A 22,674-nucleotide genomic window follows, 5' to 3' on the forward strand; every position below is an offset into this window, starting at 1 on the left:
ACATCAGGTGTGCCTCCCTCTGCGCTGCTCCCAACGGAATCTCCTGCTACCCTAAAAACAGCCACTCTGAAATGATCTCCAGTGTTCTGTGCTTGGCACAGTACTGAAGTCTGCACCCTGCAACACACATGTGCATGGGCACACACCCCCAGCTAAGACCCCCGGGGACCTTTCGGGGCGACTCATCAGTGACAAGGCTCTCCCATCACAAGCAAAAGCACAGGAGTGGGAATAAGCACAGATCACCCAGGCCTGACTTGGTTCAGCCAACTGGGAACCTATTTGTTTGGGTGCCACTTATTGATTCCTGAATAGCACCTGTTCTTTGCTGGTTATAAAACTGCCTCTCTGGCTGTTGAAATGTGACAAGACGAGGTCTAGTGCCCAGGAGCGACCTCCAGAGCACACAGAAGGCTTGGGGGAAGGTCAGCTTTGCTGGAGACACCCTCGGAGAGCAAACATGGCTGTCTCTCACAGGCCCAGCCCGGGGCAGAGGGAAGCAGCTCTGCACATCGCAGTGTGGCTTCTGTTTCAGAAACACCTTTGAATGGTAGAACTGCCTTAACAGAGAACATATTCAAGAGGCACGTTTTGCAAACGGTGCCACAGGACCTGCCTTGTTTCCCTGGGAGGCTGGAGCCTTGCTCTGGTCCTGACGGGATGGAAGTCCGATGGGTCTGTCTGGCCCAGAACAGCTCTCCGGGCACAGGGGCACACCAGCAGCTGTGGGTGGGGGTGCCCTGGAGAGCAAGGGCTCGCCTCCAGGGGCAGAGGGGATTTCTCAGACGCGCGTGACCGAGTGTGTCTCCGGGCCCGCTGCTGGAGGAGCCATGCTGAGGGTTTCTGGAGCCCCGCAGTGAGCTGCTTGATTTCCTGGGACGTGTGCCTTCTGATCATGCCCCTTCCCATGTTATGGTTAATGTACGAGGATGAGAGAAACCACAAAGTACAAAAAGCTACGGGGGACTGAGTTAACTGATTCATCCCCCCTGTGAGTGCTGGAAAAAGTCGCCTTTAGCAGAAACACATGTAATCAAAAGCAGGGGTGGGGGCCCCGGGACATCAAAGCCCCACAGTTGTGGCGCAGTTGTGGTACACGAAGGGGCCGTGCCGACGACCGGCTGGGGCAGGGGGACCCGAAGCTCCAGGGCCCAGCAACAGCAGAGGGCGCTTGTGTTCTGTTCCCCCACCTATGGGCAGCGGAAGGTGGGGGGAAGGCTGGAACAGGTGCACAGGTGAAACACCTTGTGGAGTGAAATCCGACAGGCCCTTTCCATCGACACAGGTACACCTGTGGTCTTGACCCCTGCTTTCCCAGCTGGCCACTACCCCGACACGGCCACACAGCTGGGCTCTTGGGCTCTGACACACAGTGAGGCTGGAATAGGTTATCAGGTTCTGTAATGCCAACTCAGTCTCTGAGTCAAAAATGAAGACCTGGATGCGGGCATGTGCTGGGCACATGGCATTCTGGGTACCTGGGAGGCACGCCCAGTGTCCTAACTGTGTTCTGCTACTGGACACTGAGGGAGAGAAGGGAGCCTGCATTAGTTTCCTGACACTTTTCAGTGTGTGAAGGGCAAAGGCAGACAGACGCACTAAGTAACAAACACAGGTAACTGAAGAGAAACTTAATGCATCAAAATAACTGACACTCTTCACAATATTTGTATTTAACATACAGGTTGCGTTGGCAGCACCAGCAGAGCCCACACGGCTCACCCCAGGTTTCAGCTGTAACACACACACACACACACACACACACACACACCCTGTCTCCCGCCAGGCCGAGAACAAGCCCAGCCCCGCAGGGGCTTTACCGACTCGGAGAGCAAGGCGGTCGGAAAAGCCGGCCAGGCCAGACGATAAAACAAAAATACCAGGGAAGAGGCAAAGTATCAGTTATACTTCTTTCAGGATTCAATTATGCTACTTTGAAGTTAAGACCATTTGCATTTTAATAAAAGCCAGAAAGCAGGAGACGGCTGTGTAACTGCATATTTCTTAGAAATAACTGGGGAGTATCCATTTCAGGAGAACCCTTAAAGCAGAACGTAAACAGCCCTGCAGTTAATTGCTGAACGGGGGCTCATCTTCCACCATTTCCACATTGTGACTGCAGACTGGACACGCGAGTCACGCGGGCGGGCTGGTGGCATCCCCTCAGACCCCGAGATGGAGACAGAGGGAAGGCAGGACTTTTGCTCTCGCCTTTTACATCCATGGTCACGCACAGAGCCAGAGTGAGAGGGAGGCAGCCAGGGGCCTCCACTCTCCATCCCACGTGCACTCAGATGGCTGCTCCACGCTCACATGGGCCAACCTGGGTCCCCAGGTACGGCTTTCAAACGGAGGGAACATACAGCTGCCCCTAAACACTGGACGCCAGTATTCATGGCCAATCAGTCACCTTTATGACAGGGACGGACCTGTCCCAAAACAGAGAATTTCAAAGCTACCGAATTCAGTTCATCTAAAAAATAAAAACAGCCCGCATGCATCACTCTGGAAGCCGTAAGGTAGAAATCACAAATACAGAACATACTCTACTGCGTGTTCTGTGATTATTTTCCCTGAAAGACTTAAAGGGCAAACGCTAACATATTACAGTGAGTAGTAGCTTTCTAGGTGATGACAAAACTGGGAAATATGCTGCTCTGAAAGAGAAGTACCCAACAGAACCAGAGCTTAGTCACCTCCAGGAGAAACCAGGTATGGCCACAGCGGCAGTGGTCAGCTGGGTGCTGGAAGCGAGAGGTCAACTCCTTGAGCACTGGGAAGGGAGATCCCCAGGAAGCCCCTCTGACTGCACTGGCTGGGTGCACCACAGCCAAGGCCGCCCCGCCGTGCCCGACAGGCCCTGTGGCAGACGGCCCAGCCGGCCAGGACACCGTGGGGACAGGCAAAGCCTCGGTGAAAAGCCCACGTTCTGGTATCATAAGCACATTTCAACCTCCTGCCCTTGAACAAGCCTCTCCCAGGAGCTTCCAGAACGTGGCTGACGTCACTGCTTTTCTCCTGCACCTCTGACAAACCGCTGGAATCGGTGCTTCTAAAGCACTGAAATGCCCAAAATATCAAAAACAAATGGAAGGAGGCAACAACTACCCACAAACTCCAACCCGCACTCGTGACGGAGCTGGGGAAACACGATGCCTCTCGAATTCTGAATTCCAGGGGTGGCGGGGAGGTGACCAGCATGGCATCCAGTGACCTGGAATGATGAATGGGTGGCCGGTATCCCAGAGCCCAGGAGGGTGCACACGGTCTACAGAGAGAAAGGGCACTTACACCTGCGGGATCCAAGTAACTTTACCCTGCTGAGAACATGTGGGCTTCAGAAGGGGCCGCTCCGGTGTGAGCCGGGCAAAGCTCCGCATCAGGAACACACACAGACAGAAAGGGCAAAGGCCGGAGAATCTAAGACTGTCTGCGTCTACGTAACGCCCACCACGGATGTGGTCATGGCCCCTGAGGCCCGACAGCCTGACTCCTTACCCTAGCTCTATGCCTCTGAGCACAGCTCTCTCAGCAGCGTGTGGCCGGCTCAGTGGGGTTTTGAGTACACGAGGCCAAACCCTGGCAAGAATGAATCCACAGCAGTGACCACCTGGCCCACCCGGCCACCTGGAAGCTTTATCCACCTGCATCCTCCAGGCCCCACTGCTGCCACCTCCCACCAGCTGTCACTCTTCCCCACACACCAATTCAGAACCTCAGTAACATGGGCCACAACACCCTTGGGTCCTGGAGCCCATGGCAACACTTCTGCTTGAAGCTACCTCAAGGGGGCCAGCGCTGTGCCATACTGGTCAAGTTGCCTGCAGTGTTGGCATCTCATGGGGTGCCGGTTCGTGTCCTGGCTGCTCCACTTCTGATTCAGCTCCTTGCTGATGTTCCAGGTAAAAGCAGTGGAAGATGGCCCTGCATCCACCTGGGAGACCTGGATGAAGCTCCTGGCTCCCAGCTTCAGCCTGGCTGTGTTGGCTATTGCAGCCATATGGGGAGTAAACCAGTGAATAGAAGATCTGTCTCTAACTCTTGACTTTCAAAATAAATAAATAAATCTTTGAGAAAAAAAAAAAAACTACCTCAAAATAAAATTGAGTACGCTAACATACATAATACATACAATTTTGATGGGAAAACCTATATGATGGAGAAGAATTAAAAGGAAAGTGGGTTGTAATGAATTAATACAGATTTCATTATCTATAAGCAGAAGCCTGAATACTGTGAAGCAGCCAGGGACCAGCAGAATCCCGGAAACACACAGAGATTGGCACACGCCGAAGCAGGTGCCACGTGGCTGCTCCGACACCGCACAAGCACTCCCACTGCTTCTGAGATTTTGTGAAACGGGAAGCAACTCTTGGAAAAATTCAACAAAACACCATCTTCCCAGATTCACCTGGCGGCTACATTCCTAGAACCCTCGGTGCATATTAAATCCACATGTATCACACAGAGTCAGGTTCTAAGTCCAAACATCAGAAACTGGTTTCCCGTCTGCACAACTCTCCCAGGAGCACCTGAGGCCTGCAGGAGAATCGTGGTCCCCAGCCCACGGCACGGTGCCATGTGCTCCGCCCACCAACGGCCAGGAGCAGCCCCAATTGTCGTGACACCCACATCACCCCAGCTCCTCCCTGTGACATCCCTCTCTACACCAGAATCATGTATAAGTCGTGTTGAGGTTGCTTACTGAGTGACTGGATCCAAGGAGAACTGAGGACGTGACTTTAGCTCCTGGGCACCACATGGGAACCTGATGGTCAAGTGCACCTCTTTAGAACACTCTCTTCACCTGGTCACTGCTTAGCCTCACTCTGGACACCAAGCACAAGCTCAAAAATCAAAAGGGCCCACCACAACGAGCGCTCGGAGGCTCTGCTTCTGCTCGAAGAATGGGCACGGACCTCACCCCTGATGAAAGGGCCGCCCTACCAGAACAGGCTTTGCCAGGACCAACCACATGACCCATTTAGAAAAACAGGAGCGGCTCGATTAGCTCACTACAAAGGAAAATGCATCTGCAAAATCCCAGAGCAGGCAAACATAAAAAGCGACTTCAGTGATTCGGCCCCAAAAGACGCGCAGGAGTCCCCGCCACATTCACAGACGTTGGCGAGTCTTCGTGCACAACGTTTCTGGGACTTTGGAAACAGCCCCGATTTATACAAATATCACTAACTGTGTTTTCCAAATAAACCCCGAGGAGTGTTATTTAAAGCACCATAAAACCGGCCCCATAGATACATCTGTATCTACTCTATATTCAAACAATGCATACAATCAGAAATACAAAGCTACAAACATTGGTTTAAAGAACAGAGAAAGGGAAAAACAATTTAAAACAGGAAAAAAAAACCTGGTTTTTCAAGGCACACTAATTTAATGATTCAACAGTAACACCAACAAACACACAAGCTCTCCACACTTTGTATGTCAGGTTCACAACAAGAAACAATGAAACCCAACAATGTCAAACAACGACAGGGAACAATGTCAGACTATTAGTTGCACAAATTGCTGGCCAGACCTGGAAGTGAAAGACAAGTGAAAGGGAGCATCAAAGGACCTGATTTTGGTTCCAGGTGTTAACAAGGCGTGAAACATTGTAGCAGAAACAAAAACAAAAACAAAATAGCCCCTGGGTTTACTTTATGCCCAAGAATACACATTCAGACCCGATGGCTAAGGTTATTCCTTAAATAGAGCCTCTGGCAGAGATGCAGAGAAATTGGAGCCCTCACATATCACTAGTGGGAATCCACCCAAGAGAACTGAAAACAAATGTCAACACAGGAACTTTTATGAGTCTCGGAGCGCGACAGCCTCAAACGGAAATGACCAGAAGACGTGCGTCAAACGCCAGACAGACAAGATGTGGTATATCCACACGACGGGGGAGTACCAGTCAGGAGTGAAAAGGAAGCAGCTGCAGGGACAGGCTCCAACCAGGACGAACCCCGACAACGCACACGCTAGTGCAAGAAGGCAGAACGCCGGAGGCTGCGCCCCGCACAATCCCACAATCAAAACGTTCAGAAGACACAAGTCACAGAAACCGCTCCGGGAGATTGCTGGCTGCCTTGGGGCCCGGGAGGGGAGAGAAAGGCAGCGAAAAGTCCCGGGGGATTTTTCTGGGGTGATGGAAATGTTCTAAAATGGGACGGCTCATCGACTAAAACTCCGTGGGAACTGTTTATGGTATGTAAATTACACCTCACAGACATCAGAAACATACAGTGACACGCACCCCGTCCACGGCTGAAGCCCTGGGCAGCTCTGAGGGGCTCAACCTGCTTCCCTCAGCCGTGCCTCTTACTCTCTCGCCTTCGGAGTGGAAAAGATGACATCAGTCCATTAGCGTTATGAGAATGCAGAATTTTGCTATTCAATTTCCTCTTGGAGATAATAAAGGAGCAGGCAGGGAGGGAGGGCAGGCAGGGGGAACAACAAAAAAAAAATCTGCTCTTTCCTCATTACTGAGTTCAAACCGGGTCAGGGCCCTATTAGAATGTAGCCACGTGGAGCTTACTCATTCCTGCGCGCCGCTGGCGGCTGGGGCAGTGCCGGAGCCTGGGAACGGGCAGTCTGCCTACTACCGTGACCACCGCCCTAGGAAAGCAAGACTTTTCCACGGCAGACCTAGGCGAGACAGACCTAGGTACAAAGAGCTGACACTCCAAACATTTGGGGAATGAGATACCAGAGAAATCCTTAGCTCCTGTCAGCTAAAATCTAACACGAGCCACCTACCTCCTCAACCATTTTATTTCTTAAATGTCAACTGTGAGGATTATTTATAAGAAGACATCAATCAGGTAAACACGATGACCTAAGACACCCTGCCTTGCCTTCCCCTCTTACCTCCTGACGAACACCTCCTACATCCACGGCCACTCGGCCAGGGAGGGCACAGGAGGCAACGCACCAGCTCACTCACAAACAGCCCCTGGACCCTAAGAGCAGGCACTGACCAGCATCCCGTATTGCTGCTGGGGACAAGAGAGCATCTTCAGGCCAAGAGAACAGTGGCTGGGGGCTGATAATATCTACTGATGGAAAGTGGAAGATGTGCAAGACAAGCCCACAGAGTGGCCCCAGCCAGGAAAACAGGCCACAGAGTGCTAGGGGTGAGGACAAGCTCTCTGGCATTCTCCCATTGTCCTCAACCAGGACCCCGAGGCTGTCCCCAGCCCGCAGACCATGATGTGGGTGCCTGTACCTTAGGACCATCTTGAAAAATCCCTGAACAAGAGATTCTGAACAGGGAAACAGAACAAGTACCCAAGTGGTAAGCAGGCCAATCCGAGAGAAGCGGCATGGGATGATCTTTGGGCGAGGGTGGCAGGACAAAAGTCCATCTTAGGAAACGTGAAAGGCTGTGGGAAAGAGCCAGACAGGCAGGAAATCAGAAATGCTGTCTTTACCCCCTCCTCTCTCTCCACTCCCCTGAGTATTTCCCCTACTTTGAGAAAGCCACAGACCTGTTCTCCCTCCACCGTCAGCACATGCTCAGGCCTGACTACGGAAGTGGCCCTGTCTCAGGGGCAGGCCCTGTTGACAGGGCAGTCACCACACGACGGCCTCTGGCCTGTGACACCCACGGAGTTGCTCTCACCGCTGACAAGAGGAGAAGTGCCTCAGACAAAAGGGCCAGAATGTTCCGGAGCCTCCGCGCTGCCCTCACCTGCCCGGGAGCCTGCAGCTGAACTGCTGTTTTTCGTCCACCGAGGTTAAGAATATTCCAAGAATGTCAAGGACTCACGGCCCCTTGCTCCCATTCCAGCTCTCTCACATCCCTTACTCTTGTTTAAAGTAAACCTCACGGGGGGAAAAGCAGGCCTCAGGTGAGAAGCAGCAGCCACCTGTCTGGTCTGATACTCCCAGCTGGCTAATACGCCATTTGATGTGAAAATTAGCCCAGATTAAAAAAGAAAAATTCCTTCCCCATAAAAAATTCAAACACGCTCATAATTCAGAGGGCAGGTGGCGGTGCTATCCTTAGCAATTAGGGAGCCAGCGTCAGTCCACTGGGCTTTGTCCACTGACCCTTTTAACCACTGGAAAATGATGTTTGATTATCAGGGAAGGCTACGGCTTATCGTTAAAAACTTTGTTCTAAAAAAAATATATTGATCCTTGATTACATAAGCAAGGTCACTCCGAGACACCTTTTTAAATCATTCATAGCCCATTACCCACAGCTCAGACGACGGGGGACCACTCTGCAGTATGGGAGCAGGTTTCTGTTACCGAGTCAGCACTTCAGTGACCTTATTAACTAATCTGGGCCAGTTCTACCTGAGAGTAACAGTTACAGTAAACTCACGCCCCCAGAGCTGCGTGTCTGTGTGCGTGCGTTTGGGTGTGTGTGTGTGTGTGTGTGTGTGCGCGTGCGCGCTGGGGGAGGGGGTCTCAAAATCTGCTTCTGAAAACTTCCCGAGATTCTTCACGGTTCAGGATGCCGGCAAGCACCATGTCTGTGGAGAACCAAATGTTCTGTAAACAGAGCTCATGAAGACCACAACCCAAACAGCTCCAATGACTTCAGCTCAAACTCCTGCGGGGGAGCCTGCGGACAGAGCGTGAGGCCGTGTCTGTCCACCCCATGGGGCAGCGTCCTGGCCAGCCCAGGAGCCTGGTGTTCCTCCTTCACCTCTGCAGTGCATGCTCCGGCCCCTCCACAGAAGCACACTGGCCTCCTCTAGCATCTTTCTTTTTTTTTGCTTTTAAGATTTTTTTTTAAAGATTTATTTATTTATCTGAAAAGCAGAGTTAAACAGAGGCAGAGGCAGAGAGAGAGAGAGATCTTCTATCTGCTGGTTCACTCCCCAGATGGCTGCAAAGGCCAGAGCTGGGCCAATCCAAAGCCAGGAGCCAGGAGCTTCCTTCAGGTCCCGGGTGCAGGGGCCCAAGCACTTGGGCCATCTGCTGCTGCTTTCCCAGGCCACAGCAGAGAGCTGGATCAGAAGTGGAGCAGCCCATATGAGAACCAGCGCCCCTATGAGATGCTAGCACTGCAGATGGCAGCTTTACCCGCTACACCACAGCGCCGGCCCCTATTTTTTTTTTAAGATTTATTCAGGGCCCAGTGCTGTGGCACAAAGAATGAAGCCACCGTCTGCAGTGCCAGCATCCCATATGGGCACTGGTTTGAGTCCCAATTGCTCAACTTACAATCCGGCTCCTTGCTAACACACCTGGGAAAAGCAGCAGAGGATGGCCCATGTCCCTGGGCCCATGCACCCACGTGGGAGACCTGAAAGAAGCTCCTGGCTTTGGGCTGGCCCAGCCCCAGCTGCTGCAGCACTGGCTGAGGGCTGTGCCAGGCCAAAGCCAGGAGCTTCTTTCAGGTCTCCCACGCGGGTGCAGGGGCCCAGGGACTTGAGTCATCTTCCACTGCTTTCCCAGGCGCATCAGCAGGAAGCTGGATTGGAAGTGGAGCAGCCGGGACTCAAACCGGTGCCCATATGGGATTGCTGGCACTGCAGGCTGTGGCCTAACCCACTACGCCACAGCACCGGCCCCCTTCTCTGTCATCTTAACCCTGGGGACGCTTCAGCCGGCTCCCAGAAGCCACCCAATATCTGGCCGTGGCTACATTTCCTGGTCAGCACTGTTGGTTCTCAGGGCTCCTTGCACTGCTGACGACAAACTAAAAACTGCACGGTGGCACTGGAAAAGGCCAGCGCTGACAACATAGACACCACTGTCTGTAAGCTGTCGTCACCCAGGGACAGCTCTTGGCTGAATGCTTCACTGCGGAACTGCCTGACGGATGAGGAAAGCGGGGCTCACACAGGCTGGTCTGGACAAGGCAAAGCAGCCAGAGAGGGATGAGGATAGGATATCGGTCTGTCCATCTGACTACATGTTCGACGTGTTAGGGACTACAGAGAGGGGAGGGGTACTCAAAGATTCCAATGCAACTGTGGTGACCACAGCACCAGCGGCAGTCACCCCCCGCGTTCTGTGGGGAGAGATGTTAATGGGAACTTGGGGGCGGTGGAGGGGGGAAAAGTGTTCAGTACCAAGAATGATATTTTGCCTGCTAACAAAACTAGTCAGGAAAATGGGAAGCAAAAGGCTCTCCACAAAGCAACTCTTTTAATTGAGATGTTGTTACAGCATCTGCATCATTTAAAATCTGCACTGTTTCTACAATGGCATTAAGATATACTATGAGGAACTATCTTTTTAAAAACAACAACAGGGACTGGAGCTATGGTGCAGCAGGTAAAGCAGCCACCTGCAGTGCCAGCATCCCATATGGGCGCCAGTTCGAGTCCCGGCGCCTGGTTCTCATATGGGCTGCTCCACTTCTGATCTAGCTCTCTGCTATGGCCTGGGAAAGCAGCAGAAGATGGCCCAAGTCCTTGGGCCCCTGCACCCGCACGGGAGACCTGGAAGAAGCTCCTGGCTCCTGGCTTCAGGTCAGCTCAGCTCTGGTCATTGTGGTCATTTGGGGAATGAACTAGAAGATGGAAGATTCTCTCTCTCTCTCTCTAACTCTGCCTTTCAAATAAAGAAAGAAAGAAAGGTTTAAAACAACGGCAACAACAGCATCAGTACTTGCATTTCCAAGTCTGGCGGTAACCAGGGTTTCACGGGACAAAGCCCCCGCTCTCTCTGCCCTCTCAGCCTTGAGGTAAAGGGTGTGCCTCGCCCTCCGGACGCCTGGAATGTCACTGTGAAGGCAGGAAAGGCGAATGCTGCCGGCCGCCCACACTTATGAACCTCCCTCTCTCTCCTTCTCTTCCACAATGCATGATCTCAAAAACAGGTGTGACAGCAAAAATAAACGCTGAGAAAGTATGACTCCGTGGTTCAGAATCCCCGGTCATCGCTGGGGATTAGTCTCCTCTGTGTTCCAACTCTGTAGAAGGGAAAATCCTGTAGTGAGTCTGATTTCTGCTGTTACCTTGAACCCCAGCCACCCAGGGCTCCCGGGAAAGGGAGCATGAAGTCCGGCAGAACGAGGCAGAACGCGGTTATTTTCCGCCGCCCGCTCCGAGCCGGATCTGAGCCACCTTCACTTTTTCCATGGAGCCGCTCCCCAGGCTGGCTCATGATGACAATGAGTTTGCATTCCGCACAGGGCAGTCCTCTGGGGGCTAAGGCGTCGGTCTGGTCGGCCGTGAGTCACAGTCAGCTGCAAACAGAGCCAGCTCTGGAAATAGCCCCTGCAGCATCCGTCCAAGACGGGAGACTGCTCAGCCCAAAGCTCCCTGCTCTGCGGCGTGTACGCGTGCACCCGCGCTACACACACCAGGCAAGCTCGTACCTCTGCTGGGGGCAATTTCAGCATCGCTTAGGTCTTAGAGGAGAATCTGGTGTTCTGAGCAGACCCAAACCCCTGACCAGAACCCCTGACTTTAATTTCTAACACAGACTCACAAAGTCTGGATTCTCAAGACAGGCGTGTCATCCGGGCATGTTCTTCCCAGCACCTTTCATTTTGCTGGGCGGGGGGGAGGGTGCTGGGAGAAGCCTCCACGACCCCACACCCCCACTCTTCTTCCCCCCGCACTAGCCTTACGAATCTGTCAGAAAACACAAGCACCATGCCTACTCACCTTGCCTGGCCAGCAGCATGGACAGTTCTCTGGAACTACCTCCTTCCTAATCTGAGTTCAGCATCGGTTTTATCAATACTGTTTTGGCAGAGGGGAGGGTCGAGGCAAAGGAATTTGATTTTGGCCTATAAGCAAACAGCCAGGCCTGAGTACAGAAAAACTTCACTTAGCTCTAAATGTGCACCGTATCAAGGTAGGAATATGCACAAACATGGGAAGCAGCCTTGTGTTATGGCGGAAAAAAATCCTAACACATACATTCAAAAAAAAAAAAAGAGCTGCACAGTGAGGACAAAGGCACTATGCCCTTACTGCATTCCACAGTTATCTGGCCACACGTCTGTGTGATTAACACCACCACCACCACCACCGTATTTTCATGTCACAGTTGCTTGGTCTGTAATAAGCATCACATACTTCAAGTCATCTGTGCCTTGTAAAATCCTCTAATTTAATATGAAAAGCAGAATTTCACCTCAACCCTTGCAGACCCCCAGCTGTGTCACCACAGGACCCCTACTTGCTCCTGGGGGTGACTGAGCACTCCAAACCTGGCACAGTATGCCTCTAATCAATCCAAGCAGGGAAGGCCCTGGGACGGCTCTTCCCTCCAGAGGGGCTCCTAGGTCACGAGGGGTGGCCTTGGAGGGAGACTCTGCTCCGCCACACGACAGGGTCCAGCCCAACAGACTTCTCCCCCCGGACCCAAATCTGTCCTGCGTCCAGGTTCTACCTGGGGAGCTGCCCAGGCACACAGCTGGAAAGAGCAAGGGATGGGCCATGAGTTCAGGGCCTGGTACCAGAATCAGGAATCAGAGCCTGCCAGGGCCCACGGGGCTCCCCTGTGCAAGGCATGCTGGGAAGGCCTGTCTCAACTCTCACGACTCCAGCCCTGCAGCTTCCCAAACAAGGCGCTGGACTCTGGCCTCGGCCGCTGGACTTTCCCTGCGAGCACCCTTCTCCCCCACTTCCTGCCTGAAGGCCCAGCACGCACACACGTGTCCAGGACCTCGCGTAGCTTCCGTGACTCATGTTCGCTGGCATGCTCCTCCAGTCGCCTGATGGATCGTTTTCCCAGTCGCGGTGGACAGCTTCTTGCTCGTGCTGACTCTGTTCTCTGAAGCTGCCTCAACGCTTTCCTTTTTCCTGACGCTCTGTGCAGCAGCGCGCTGCCCCCAGACCAGCTTCCCCCAGCTCCAGACACTGAGAAACTCACTGCGACCCAAGGACCGTTTCAGAGAGACACAGTCATTTCACAGACAACTAGAGCCCCCCACTCCCGACCCCACCCCAATCCATCAGGATACAGATTAAAACGCTGCCACCCCTGAACACGAAAGGTAATGGGTAGTTCAGACAGGAAACAGCCACGTGAGGACAGCAGTAATGGGCCCAGCAGAAAGTGCCTTCCATTAACTGGGTGGCTGTAAAGCTCCCGCAGCCGTCGAAGGAACTCAAAATCAAAGTATTTCAGGCAAGTGGAACAAGCAGAAAAAAGCTACAATTAATTGAGTATTAAAAAAAGATCACAGATCCATCTAAAAATGAAGTTCTGCCAGCGCACCAATCTTATCACCACGCCTGAGAGATGCTTGGGGGGGGTGGACTTCTAGTTTGGAGGCGCAACAGTCACAATTTATTCTGCTGTAACAGACAGAGTGACGGGAGATGTAAACGAAATGACACAGTAGCTCTGAGAAACACAACTGGTTTTCCCCAAACAAAGCCAAAAGACGAGGACAGAACATAACAAACTCATAAAAAAGGACTACTGCTATATTTGCTGCTGGCCAAGGAACAGTTACAGGAAGACACCAAGGCTAATTTTGTTTCTTTTAGTCTATAAATAAATGCAAGAATGTCTTCCTGTCTCACTGTCACAGAGGAGAAAGAACACGAGTGAATGGCATTACTATCCACAGGCCGCAGGTGACCAGCCTTGCACAAGGTCTTTGTTTTTTGAAGAATGTGTTCTGAAGTGTATGAACTATTTAAGGAGTGCCAGCTGTCTTGGACAAGCCACCTCCCTAACTCCCGCCTCTTCTGCAGGACTGCACGGAGGTAGCACATTCCCCGTGGGGCCAGCTTTGCCAGCCAGACCTGACTGCCCAAGGCGGGCCCCACATGGTCAGGCAGAGGGTGAGGAGAGCCTCTCAGAGAGGCTAGCACACTCCTGCAGCAAACAGACTCCTTTCAGGAGACACAATCCCACAGGGGATTAGCAGGATCATTTGTGAAAGATGAAAAAGAAAGCCATACCTAACAACGCTGAAAGGACACAGTGGGTTCTGAGTCACGAGAGCTGGGAGTCGGAACACAAACAGGTTGCTACAACTCCAACTGACGTGGGAGGATTCGAGGTGTAGTGACTCACTCGGGGATTTTGGGTAAGGCATTCAGATTTCCCACTGATTGGGCCAGTGCCTTCTGATCCGTAAAGTGGATGGCAAAAGCATAATCAGGTTACCCAGACACTTCCAGACCTTCTCAGGAAATAAAAGCAGTCAGTATCAAAAGGCATGGTTCAACACCCTCCAGAATGGCTAAAACAAGAGAGTCTGACAATACCAAATGCTGACAAGGAGGCAGAGAAACGAACACCTTAAACACCACTGGTGGAAGGTGTAAAGAAACAGATCAGCTGGATGGCCAAACAACTGCAACCGTAGGCATCCACTCGAGAGAAACGAAAACACGTCTAGAGGGAGACGGTCTGACCGGTGTCCACAGAGACGTTATTCACAGCAACAACAACAAAACCCAAATGACTGACAACCAATAAGCTGAGAAACAGAATAGCAGCTATAGCCGCACGCTGGAACAGTCCCGTGTGATAAGAACAAACTATCAGTACAGGAAGCATGGCGGGACCTCAACACACCACAATCAATGCAGGAGACAGAGCCCAAACTAAACCACCTGTGGTCCAATTTCCATGAAATTTCTGTTAAGGGCCAAGTGCACAAGGGAGTCTTCTGGGCAGGGCAGATGCTCTGAAGTGGAATCGTAGTGAAAGTCACACAACTGCAGACGTTCTCTTACAAGTCACCAAACGGCGCGGAGGGCGATGCTACGGCACATAAAATGCTTGCCATGTAGCTAAACAAAGACATCACGAGGGACCGCGGTCCTCTGCTGCCCAAGGGGGCAGCCGGCACTCTTGAACTTTACTGCCAGGAATAAAGGTTGAGGGTAGGTCTTCACCATCAAAAACCAAAGCCGGTACACGTGTGACAGTTAAAAGCAGAGAGCAAACTGTGTACGCACAGAACCCAGAGGTATGCGGTTTCTCTTCCAGATTCTTCTGCGGCTCCTGTCTAACATCTCCAGCCTTTCATAACCTTTTTTTTTTTTTCTCTCTCTTCTTGGACATCAAACTAATAGTAGCAAACTGCCACAGAAAATGAACAGCAGGAGCTTTATGACTTTCAGTTATAAACACGACCACATAAAGTAACTACTGTTGCCTTGTCTACAAAAATGCAAGAAAAGTAAACACACACATTCTTGAGATCATTTTCCCCCCATTTCACATGCTCTCTTTGATTCTACTTATTGCAAATCAGTCTGTTGCCCTGCTCTCGAAACATGAAAATCTGAATCTTCAAAGATGTGTGTGTGTGTATGAGTGTGTGCACGCATGTGGCAAATACATTTGTTTTGCCTCACCAGAAAGTTCAAAGGGGTTTATAGCTACTTTTTTGTTTTTTAAGACAAAAGAGAAAATGCTGCTATCAGTGGTGTTGAGAACACAGGGGCTGCTTTTTTGAATGACAGGACACGACCCAGAAACATCAGGAGGGGTGGGAACTATAAAACACCTTTGAACTTGAAGTCACCACCCCTCATTTTGAAGCATTTTGATTTCTCACTTTGCCTTGAAACCAAATGTTTAGAGGTTAAAAAAAGAAAAAAGACAGGAAACAAGGCAAACAAAAGGGGAAAAAGTAGAGAGGGGAAACAGACTGAAAAGCTTCTGTCCCCAAGTTCAGAGGGAACTTAAACTTGCTACCCCACTTTGGATTCTGTATGAATGAGCCCGAGATGAACACGCATTCTGCAGTTTGAATGCATACTTGTGAAGACAATTTGCATTTTGAGAACAGGAATGAAGGTACCCTCGATTCCACAAAACAAACGAAGTCGGATGGACTGGAGCACGTATCTGTTCTGCATTCAGCCCAGACTAGGCTCGTGATGATAAAAACAGCCCAGGCACGTGACTTCCTTTCCCCATGGAGACCCAAACTGCTCTGGGACTGACTGCACAGTTCTTGTGCCTCTGGTACAGATCTGATTCAATTCTCTCTTCTACTCTCTGGTGGTTTACATTTATCTATAAACGCTTTGAGGCCTGGTTTCTATTTGTCTCCAGATTCTCTACTCCCAACTCAGGGTTCTATTTGTTAGGGATGGGAAATGAAATTAGAAAATAATTTGAATAAATGCAGAATTTGAAAAGGAGCCTGTTATACTCAGAATTACACAGAGTATTACATTTCTGGGTTTCCAAATCGGTCTGATTCATAAGTGTCAGCAGAACTTCTGTGATGGGTTCCAACTACACTTGCAAACCATGGATTTTTTTTTTTTAAATCACATATTCAAATAGGCACTACCACGATTTACATGCACATCAATCACCCCCCCCCTCCGTCTGTGCTGACAAATTGGGTAAAAGCATTAAAATGGATAAAAAAAAAAAAAAAAAAAACCAGCCAATTCAATTCCCCAATTTCCCACCAACATGTCCTGCTTGCAGCTTGCACATGTCAAGGGCTGCTTTATCCCGGAAACTCCAGTCCAAGGTAGCCTCAGGAAAAACGTATTGCATACCCTTGGCCTGAGTTCCTGCCACACTGCTTTGCAGGTGATCTTTGAGGTGTTGTGTGCTTTATCTTCCCATGGCCAGAAGGGATATCGCATGCCTCCTTGGTATTTTTCTGACAACAGGGTCTTATACATGACAAATTTCCAGAAAACATGCCGATTAAGCAGACCCAGGTTTTCAGCGGTTGCTTGTTATATGGAAAAGCAGAGCACTCGAATTTCTTCCTGTGTGTTTTTCCATGCACACGGAAGACGAGGTCACACAAACCCAGAGTTCCGCAAGGGAAACCAACGAGACAGGTCAGCTTGCAAGAAGAATCAAGGAGGCTGGGGTTTTCTGGATGAGGCTCTACCCAAAAAAACACCACTACTTTGAGTCCCGTGGCCCTCCAAGAGCAGGAGCAGACAGTCTGCCTACCACCTGCATGGGGCTCAGCTCTGACCCCACTAACCATCCACCACCCACTTCTAGACAACACCAGCTCCAGTCTGTTGGCCTATAAAACAAAGCACTCAGCCTCAGAGCTCCCAACCACAAGGCACTGTATTACATAATGAGACGGTAAAAACAATAAACTCAAAGCGTTTTACTTCACTCGGTTTCGAATCTACTTGTGGGAGAAGTCAAGAGTCATTCTGACTTCACAAAAAGTAAAGTGTAACAGAGCTCAGAAGTAGGTGACGACGGGGAACGGTGACTCACGCTGAGACACATTAGGGCAAAATGACTGGACTCGGAAGAAAAAAAAAAATCGTATGTCAAGGAAGAAGACCAGGTCACTCTGAGGGAAAGAAATGGGGCTGCCCAGAAATCGGACTTCAGGCAAGAAAACAACAGAGGGGTGACACCTTCGAGATACTTAAGTAAAGCAATAAAACCAAGCAGGAGCCAAAGATTTTACATCAAGTTGAACTGAGCATAAACTGAGCATAAGCATGTGAGAACTCAGGGAGTACAGCTGCTCCCAAGCTCCTCTGGACAAACCTACGAGAGAGCTAGCTTCAGAAACCGAAATGACGAAGACACACCCATCAGCACTCTGGTGAGCCTTCAGCGCAGGTGTACCTATAGCATGAAAACCAGCGATTCTACGAAGGACGTGGAACTACACGCGTCACATCTACACGCTCAACACTGAAGATGACTCAAAGGGGGCAAGTGTGATATTAAAAACACAATCAGCTTGTTGATCATCTTACACGTATTTATCTAGAAGCAAATACTGTTTCGAATCACGGGATGGGAGGGAGATAAAGAGCGCAGAGGCACCAAAAGGCATGTATCCAATTTTTCTATCACTCAGAGCAGGGAACAAATACACAAAAGCAACAAAAAAAGTATTATTATGTAAAAGCAATCATTAGAGCAAACCCCAGAAACAGGACAAAATATTAAAAGCCATAAAGCTATGTGAAAAGGGGCTTGTGCTGTGGCACAGTGGGTTAAGCCACGGTTTGCAATGCCCACATCCAAATCAGAGCACTGGCTAGAGTCCTAGCTGCTCTGCTTCTGAGCCAGCTACCTACTAAGGCACCAGGGAAACCAGATGAAGATGGTCCAAGTGTTTGGGCCCCTGCCACTCACGTGGGAGACCTGGATGGAGTTTCAGGCTGCCAGCTTCAGAATGGCCCAGCCCTAGCCATGTGGCCTTTTGGGGAGTGAACCAGCAGATGGAAGAGCTCCTTTGCGCACGCTCTCTCTCTCACTGTGTCTACCTCTGTCACTCTGCCTTTCAAATAAATAAAATACAGCTTAAAAAAAAAAAAAAAAAACCTGTATGAAAAAATTGAGGCCAAGCATGCTGACTTTATCAATTAATAAAATGGGCTTAACTGGCCAATTAAATAAAAGGATTTTCAGAAGAAAGTAAAGGTCAATGGCAAACTCAAGGGGTGCACGATTAGGTGCCAAAGCTGGGATCAGCGTCAGATCTTCCTGGCTCCAAGTTCTCTATTTTTTTTTCTTTAAGATTTATTTAGTTAGTTAGTTAGTTAGTTAGTTATTTGAAAGGCAGAGTTACAGAGAGGCAGAGGCAGAGGCAGAGAGAGAGAGAGATCTTCTATCTGCTGGTTTACTCCCCAGCCAGAGCTGGGCTGATCAGAAGCCAGGAACCAGGAGCTTCTTCTGGGTCTCCCACATGGGTGCAGGGAACCAAAGACTTGGGCCATCCTCTGCTGCTTTCCCAGGCCATAGCAGGGAGGTGGACTGGAAGTGGAGCAGCCAGACTTGAACTGGCGTCCATATGGGATGCCAGGACTACAGGTGGCAGCTTAACCTGGAAGAGGTGAAAGAGGCCACCCACACTAAAACCAAGAAAATTCAACATAGTACACTATAAAGGAAACCTCTACCGCTAAGGAAGAAAGGAATTAAAACTGAATAAAATGTTATTTCTCAACAGCAAAATGTGCTAAACATAATAGCCAGATATAAGTTCCTGAGATAAATGCCATGGGTAGGGGCTGGCGGTGTGGCGTAGTGGGTTAAAGCCCCAGCCTGCAGAGCCTGCATCCCGTTTGGGCGTTGGTTCGAGTCCTGGCTCCTCCTCTTCCGATTCAGCTCTCTGCTATGGCCTGGGAAAGCAGCAGAAGATGGCCCAAGTCCTTGGGCCCCTGCACCCACGTGGGAGACCCAGAAGAAGCTCCTGGCTCCTGGCTTTGGATCAGTTCAGCTCTGGCTGTTGTGGTCATTTGGGGAGTGAAACAGCAGAATGGAAGACCTCTCTCTTTCTCTCTGGTTCTACCTTTCTCTGTAACTCTTTCAAATAAATAAAAAATAATTCTTTAAAAAAAAATGCTGTGGATAGGGTACCTTCCTCTCTCATTTAGCAGGTACTTGGGAAGCCGCCTGTGCCCTGGTTCTTCTGTAGGCATGAGGGGCTCATGGCTTTGAGCATCACTTATGCTGTGCGCAGAGACCCAGAAAGCTCAATGGCACCCACGCCGGCCATGCAGGCATCGGCCTCCTGCGACAGCAGATGAATGGAAACAATGGCAGGCCCTGACCCACGCTGACACCAGTAGGTGCTGCTAAAAATAACGCCTCTTATGAGTGCCATATGAGACCAGGCAGAAAGCAGCGGCTCATTAAAATGCCTGAGATGAGGAGGACTGCCAAGGAGAGCGTTCTGTCACAGGAATGAGACTAATGCTGCCTGTAAAAGTAGCTCAAAGCCACAGAATTCGTCTCCGCCTGCCTCCCTCTCCCAGCCCGGGGTTCTCGTGTTTTATAGGAAAATGGCTTTCATCTCTCAACGGCATACAAGAGTTGATGGCTGCTGGCTTCGGAATTGTGAAAATCAACAAGAGTGTAATTATCTGCACACTTTCAAGTGTTTTCAAAATACATGCTGGTTGGGATTTTCCTGAGTTAGCAATGTGCACTTGATGCTGGTGGTCTAGCAGCACCAATACCGAATGAAACCTCGCCGCCCGGAAGCGCTCTGTCACGGCAACTGCCCGCCTCCTCTGCACCTCACCCGCCCGCACGAGGGGTCTGATGCGGTCTAGAACGGCCTCCTGTCATGCTGCTGCTCCTGACACTGTTGTCATGGTCCCTGTACATGGGCTGTGAGGCACTCAGAGCAGGGCTTGACACATGGCGAGTGTTAGCTGGTATTAACCTAATAGTTCCATTCAAAGACTCCTTTTTGAATGTGCGAATAAGTGCGTGTGGCTAAGTGGATGACTACACTTTGATTTTCCCCGTTCAAGCAAGTTGGAACAGGGAAGGAATTTCAGCACTTACGAGTTCTCAGGACTTTTTTTTTTTTTTCAAACTACAGATTCTTAAAAACATTAAAAAATTCTACAGAATAGATGAAGACTGAATGGTATAAGGTTATGCAGATCAGACTTTCTGAGGCTACTGAAGGTATCTTTTATTGACAATTCTTACTCAGTCCATTGAAGGGAGTGGGCTGGGGGAGGGGACAGCAACAAAAAGTTGAGATCCTGTGAAAACTGATCTAATTTCAGACTTGGGAGAACAGAACTTAATAAATTATGTATTTGTTAGGGATTTACTAGAAAAAAGGAAGAGATCCACAAATAAGCCCAAGACACTCCCAGAAGTTCCAAATATTTCCGCAGTAAAATAACAAATTGCATATTAACAGCACTGTAATTACTCCCTTTCTTTGGTTTCTTTATAATTACTTGGAATAAATTATTCCGCCTCCCCGCCCCATCACTCAAGTAAGTCGTCATCCAAAGGCACAATCAGTACTACACAGGACACAAAGCCACTCAGCCAGGGAGAGGGAGGCTGGGGGCCTCAAGAGCTGTGACACATTTCTATGGAAATCCAGCATTAGGGGAGCCCTCATCAGAGGGCTCCACAAATACAGGCTAGCTGTCCACCCTCCCAGGGCAACGCCCACCCAAGAAGCTGCAAGGCCACCAACACCCAGCAGCCCCAGAGGGGCCACCCAGTCTACCATGTGGCCGATCACAGGGGCGTTCCTGTAAGAGAGGACTCCTGGCACGGCCTCCCTAGCTCCACACTCCACCGAGGTGCCGAGCTGTGTGAAGCCATCGGGATCGCTTCAGAGTTAAGCCGAACACAGTCACCCTCTGCTGTGAGGAGCTAAGGAAGAGCCAGCGAATTTTTGTTAAGTCTCAGTGGTTTCCAAAAATCAAAAACTGCATGTGAAACAGGCCTTGGTCACAAGAGACAGACACAGAAGTCAAGTCTTTGTGAAGCAGTTTAACATTTTCACCTACCTTGGTCATACTGAACATGTCAGTGGTTATCTTATAGTATAGGAACAAAGGAAAAAAATGAATGCTGCAAAACCAAGTCAGATTTTACAATCTAGAATATGATCTAGGAGTTATTAAATCAAGCTAAGATTATCATCGATGTGGTTCAGAGTCAAGTATGTAGGAAAAACCAAGTAACAGGGAAGTAAAACTGTTCCAGGATCTAGGAATTATTGCAAAGAAAATCATCCCAGTTTTCTCAAAGACTCAGTGAACAGAATTGATCACTTGGCTCCGTTAAAACGGACACTAAATACGGGAGAGGCCACCGTGCTCAAAACTATCTTGCTAGATTTCTACATTTCAGGGAAAATTTCAAATTTTCAACGGTGTGAGTACCTAGTGGTTTGAGGGCATAGTTTTTCGGATTCTGGCAGAAAGTGACGACGATGGTAGCCTTAGAGGGTGCTGTTCCCAGGAGCTGTGTGCAGCTCGTGTTTGTCGGGAGTAATACCAAGAGGCTGACCAAGCTCACCCAGGCCATGACCATGCAGTCCCAGATGCACCAGAGCACGGCGGGAGCCGCTGGTTAACCACAGCCAACCTTAGTACTGCTGAAATGTTCGGTGTTCGGAAAGCGAAGCCGATAACACTTCTGATACATATCCACACGTATCTGCATTTACTGACGACCCTCTGCACATTATCAGATAGGCGTGAACCAGCAAAGCCTCTCCTATTGAATCTAGAACTAAAATCTTCTCCCTCTTAAAGGAATATCCCATCCACGTGCTTTCCTGAAAATTCTGTAAAATGTTACTTTATTATGTTCTAATCTTTAGACTAACAGAAGTACTAAAGCTTTACATAATTTTAAATGTATGCATTTATAAAAATATTATTTTTTAATTTCTCACTATGCCTACCTTGTATTTACCTTTGAATCAGCTGAAGGCATGAACAGGGAAAGCAGTGTTCTGTCTTCTGCAACCCACAGTCACTCAGTAAAACATATTATCTTAAAAAACACGCTCTCTAGTCCACTGCTGCAGGCACAGATGTTTAACCTGCGCCTGCACAGCCGGCTGACCCACTCAGTGCCGTCGTTCCTGGTGCACTTACTCACGTTTTCTGTTGCAAAAGTGACTCGAACCAGATAAAAGGAAGTTAAAACAATGAAAAAGGAAGACAGATACCAGAAAGGAAGGAGAAGAAGACCAGAAGCAAAAGAGAAGCTAAGCGAGTTTTGTCATTTCAAGTGGGGGAGATACGTGTATACGTATAATGTATGCACACACATCAAAAAATCCAATTATATTTGTAGAGAGATGGCCAAAACACAATGGAAAAGAACGTGAAAGCAGATAAGAGGAGATGTGTCAGAGAGAACGGCACATCTTTAGAAAGGTGAGAAATGAGAAGTTGCTAAGACACGTGGACAGCACAGCTCTCTGGCGGGTGGAATGACGCAAAGCAGCAGGCAGGAGGGGCCGCGAGAGGCCAGGAGAGCGTTTCCAGTCGCTTATCTGGGTGGTAACATCTCACTCACCCC

The 22,674-nt window shown here is 49.8% G+C and overlaps 1 protein-coding gene across 21 annotated transcripts in view; it reads right to left on the reverse strand.

Moving 5' to 3' along the window:
* The window catches only part of AOPEP (aminopeptidase O (putative)), a 406,706-nt gene that overhangs the window by 73,117 nt on the left and 310,915 nt on the right, over positions 1-22,674 (reverse strand). Inside the window, exon 14 of one of the 21 annotated variants that reach the window (XM_070049797.2) lies at positions 10,101-10,888. The exons of the other annotated variants lie outside the window; for them this stretch is intronic. Coding sequence (XP_069905898.2) covers positions 10,853-10,888 — 36 coding nt within the window. The 3' untranslated portion in view covers positions 10,101-10,852. Of the gene's footprint in view, positions 1-10,100; positions 10,889-22,674 lie in introns of those variants that run through there. 21 annotated transcript variants of the gene reach the window in all.

Source organism: Oryctolagus cuniculus, chromosome 1, assembly GCF_051225735.1.
Source record: "Oryctolagus cuniculus isolate XC-2025 breed Fujian yellow rabbit chromosome 1, ASM5122573v1, whole genome shotgun sequence".
In the NCBI taxonomy this organism is placed as follows: Eukaryota; Metazoa; Chordata; class Mammalia; order Lagomorpha; family Leporidae; genus Oryctolagus; species Oryctolagus cuniculus.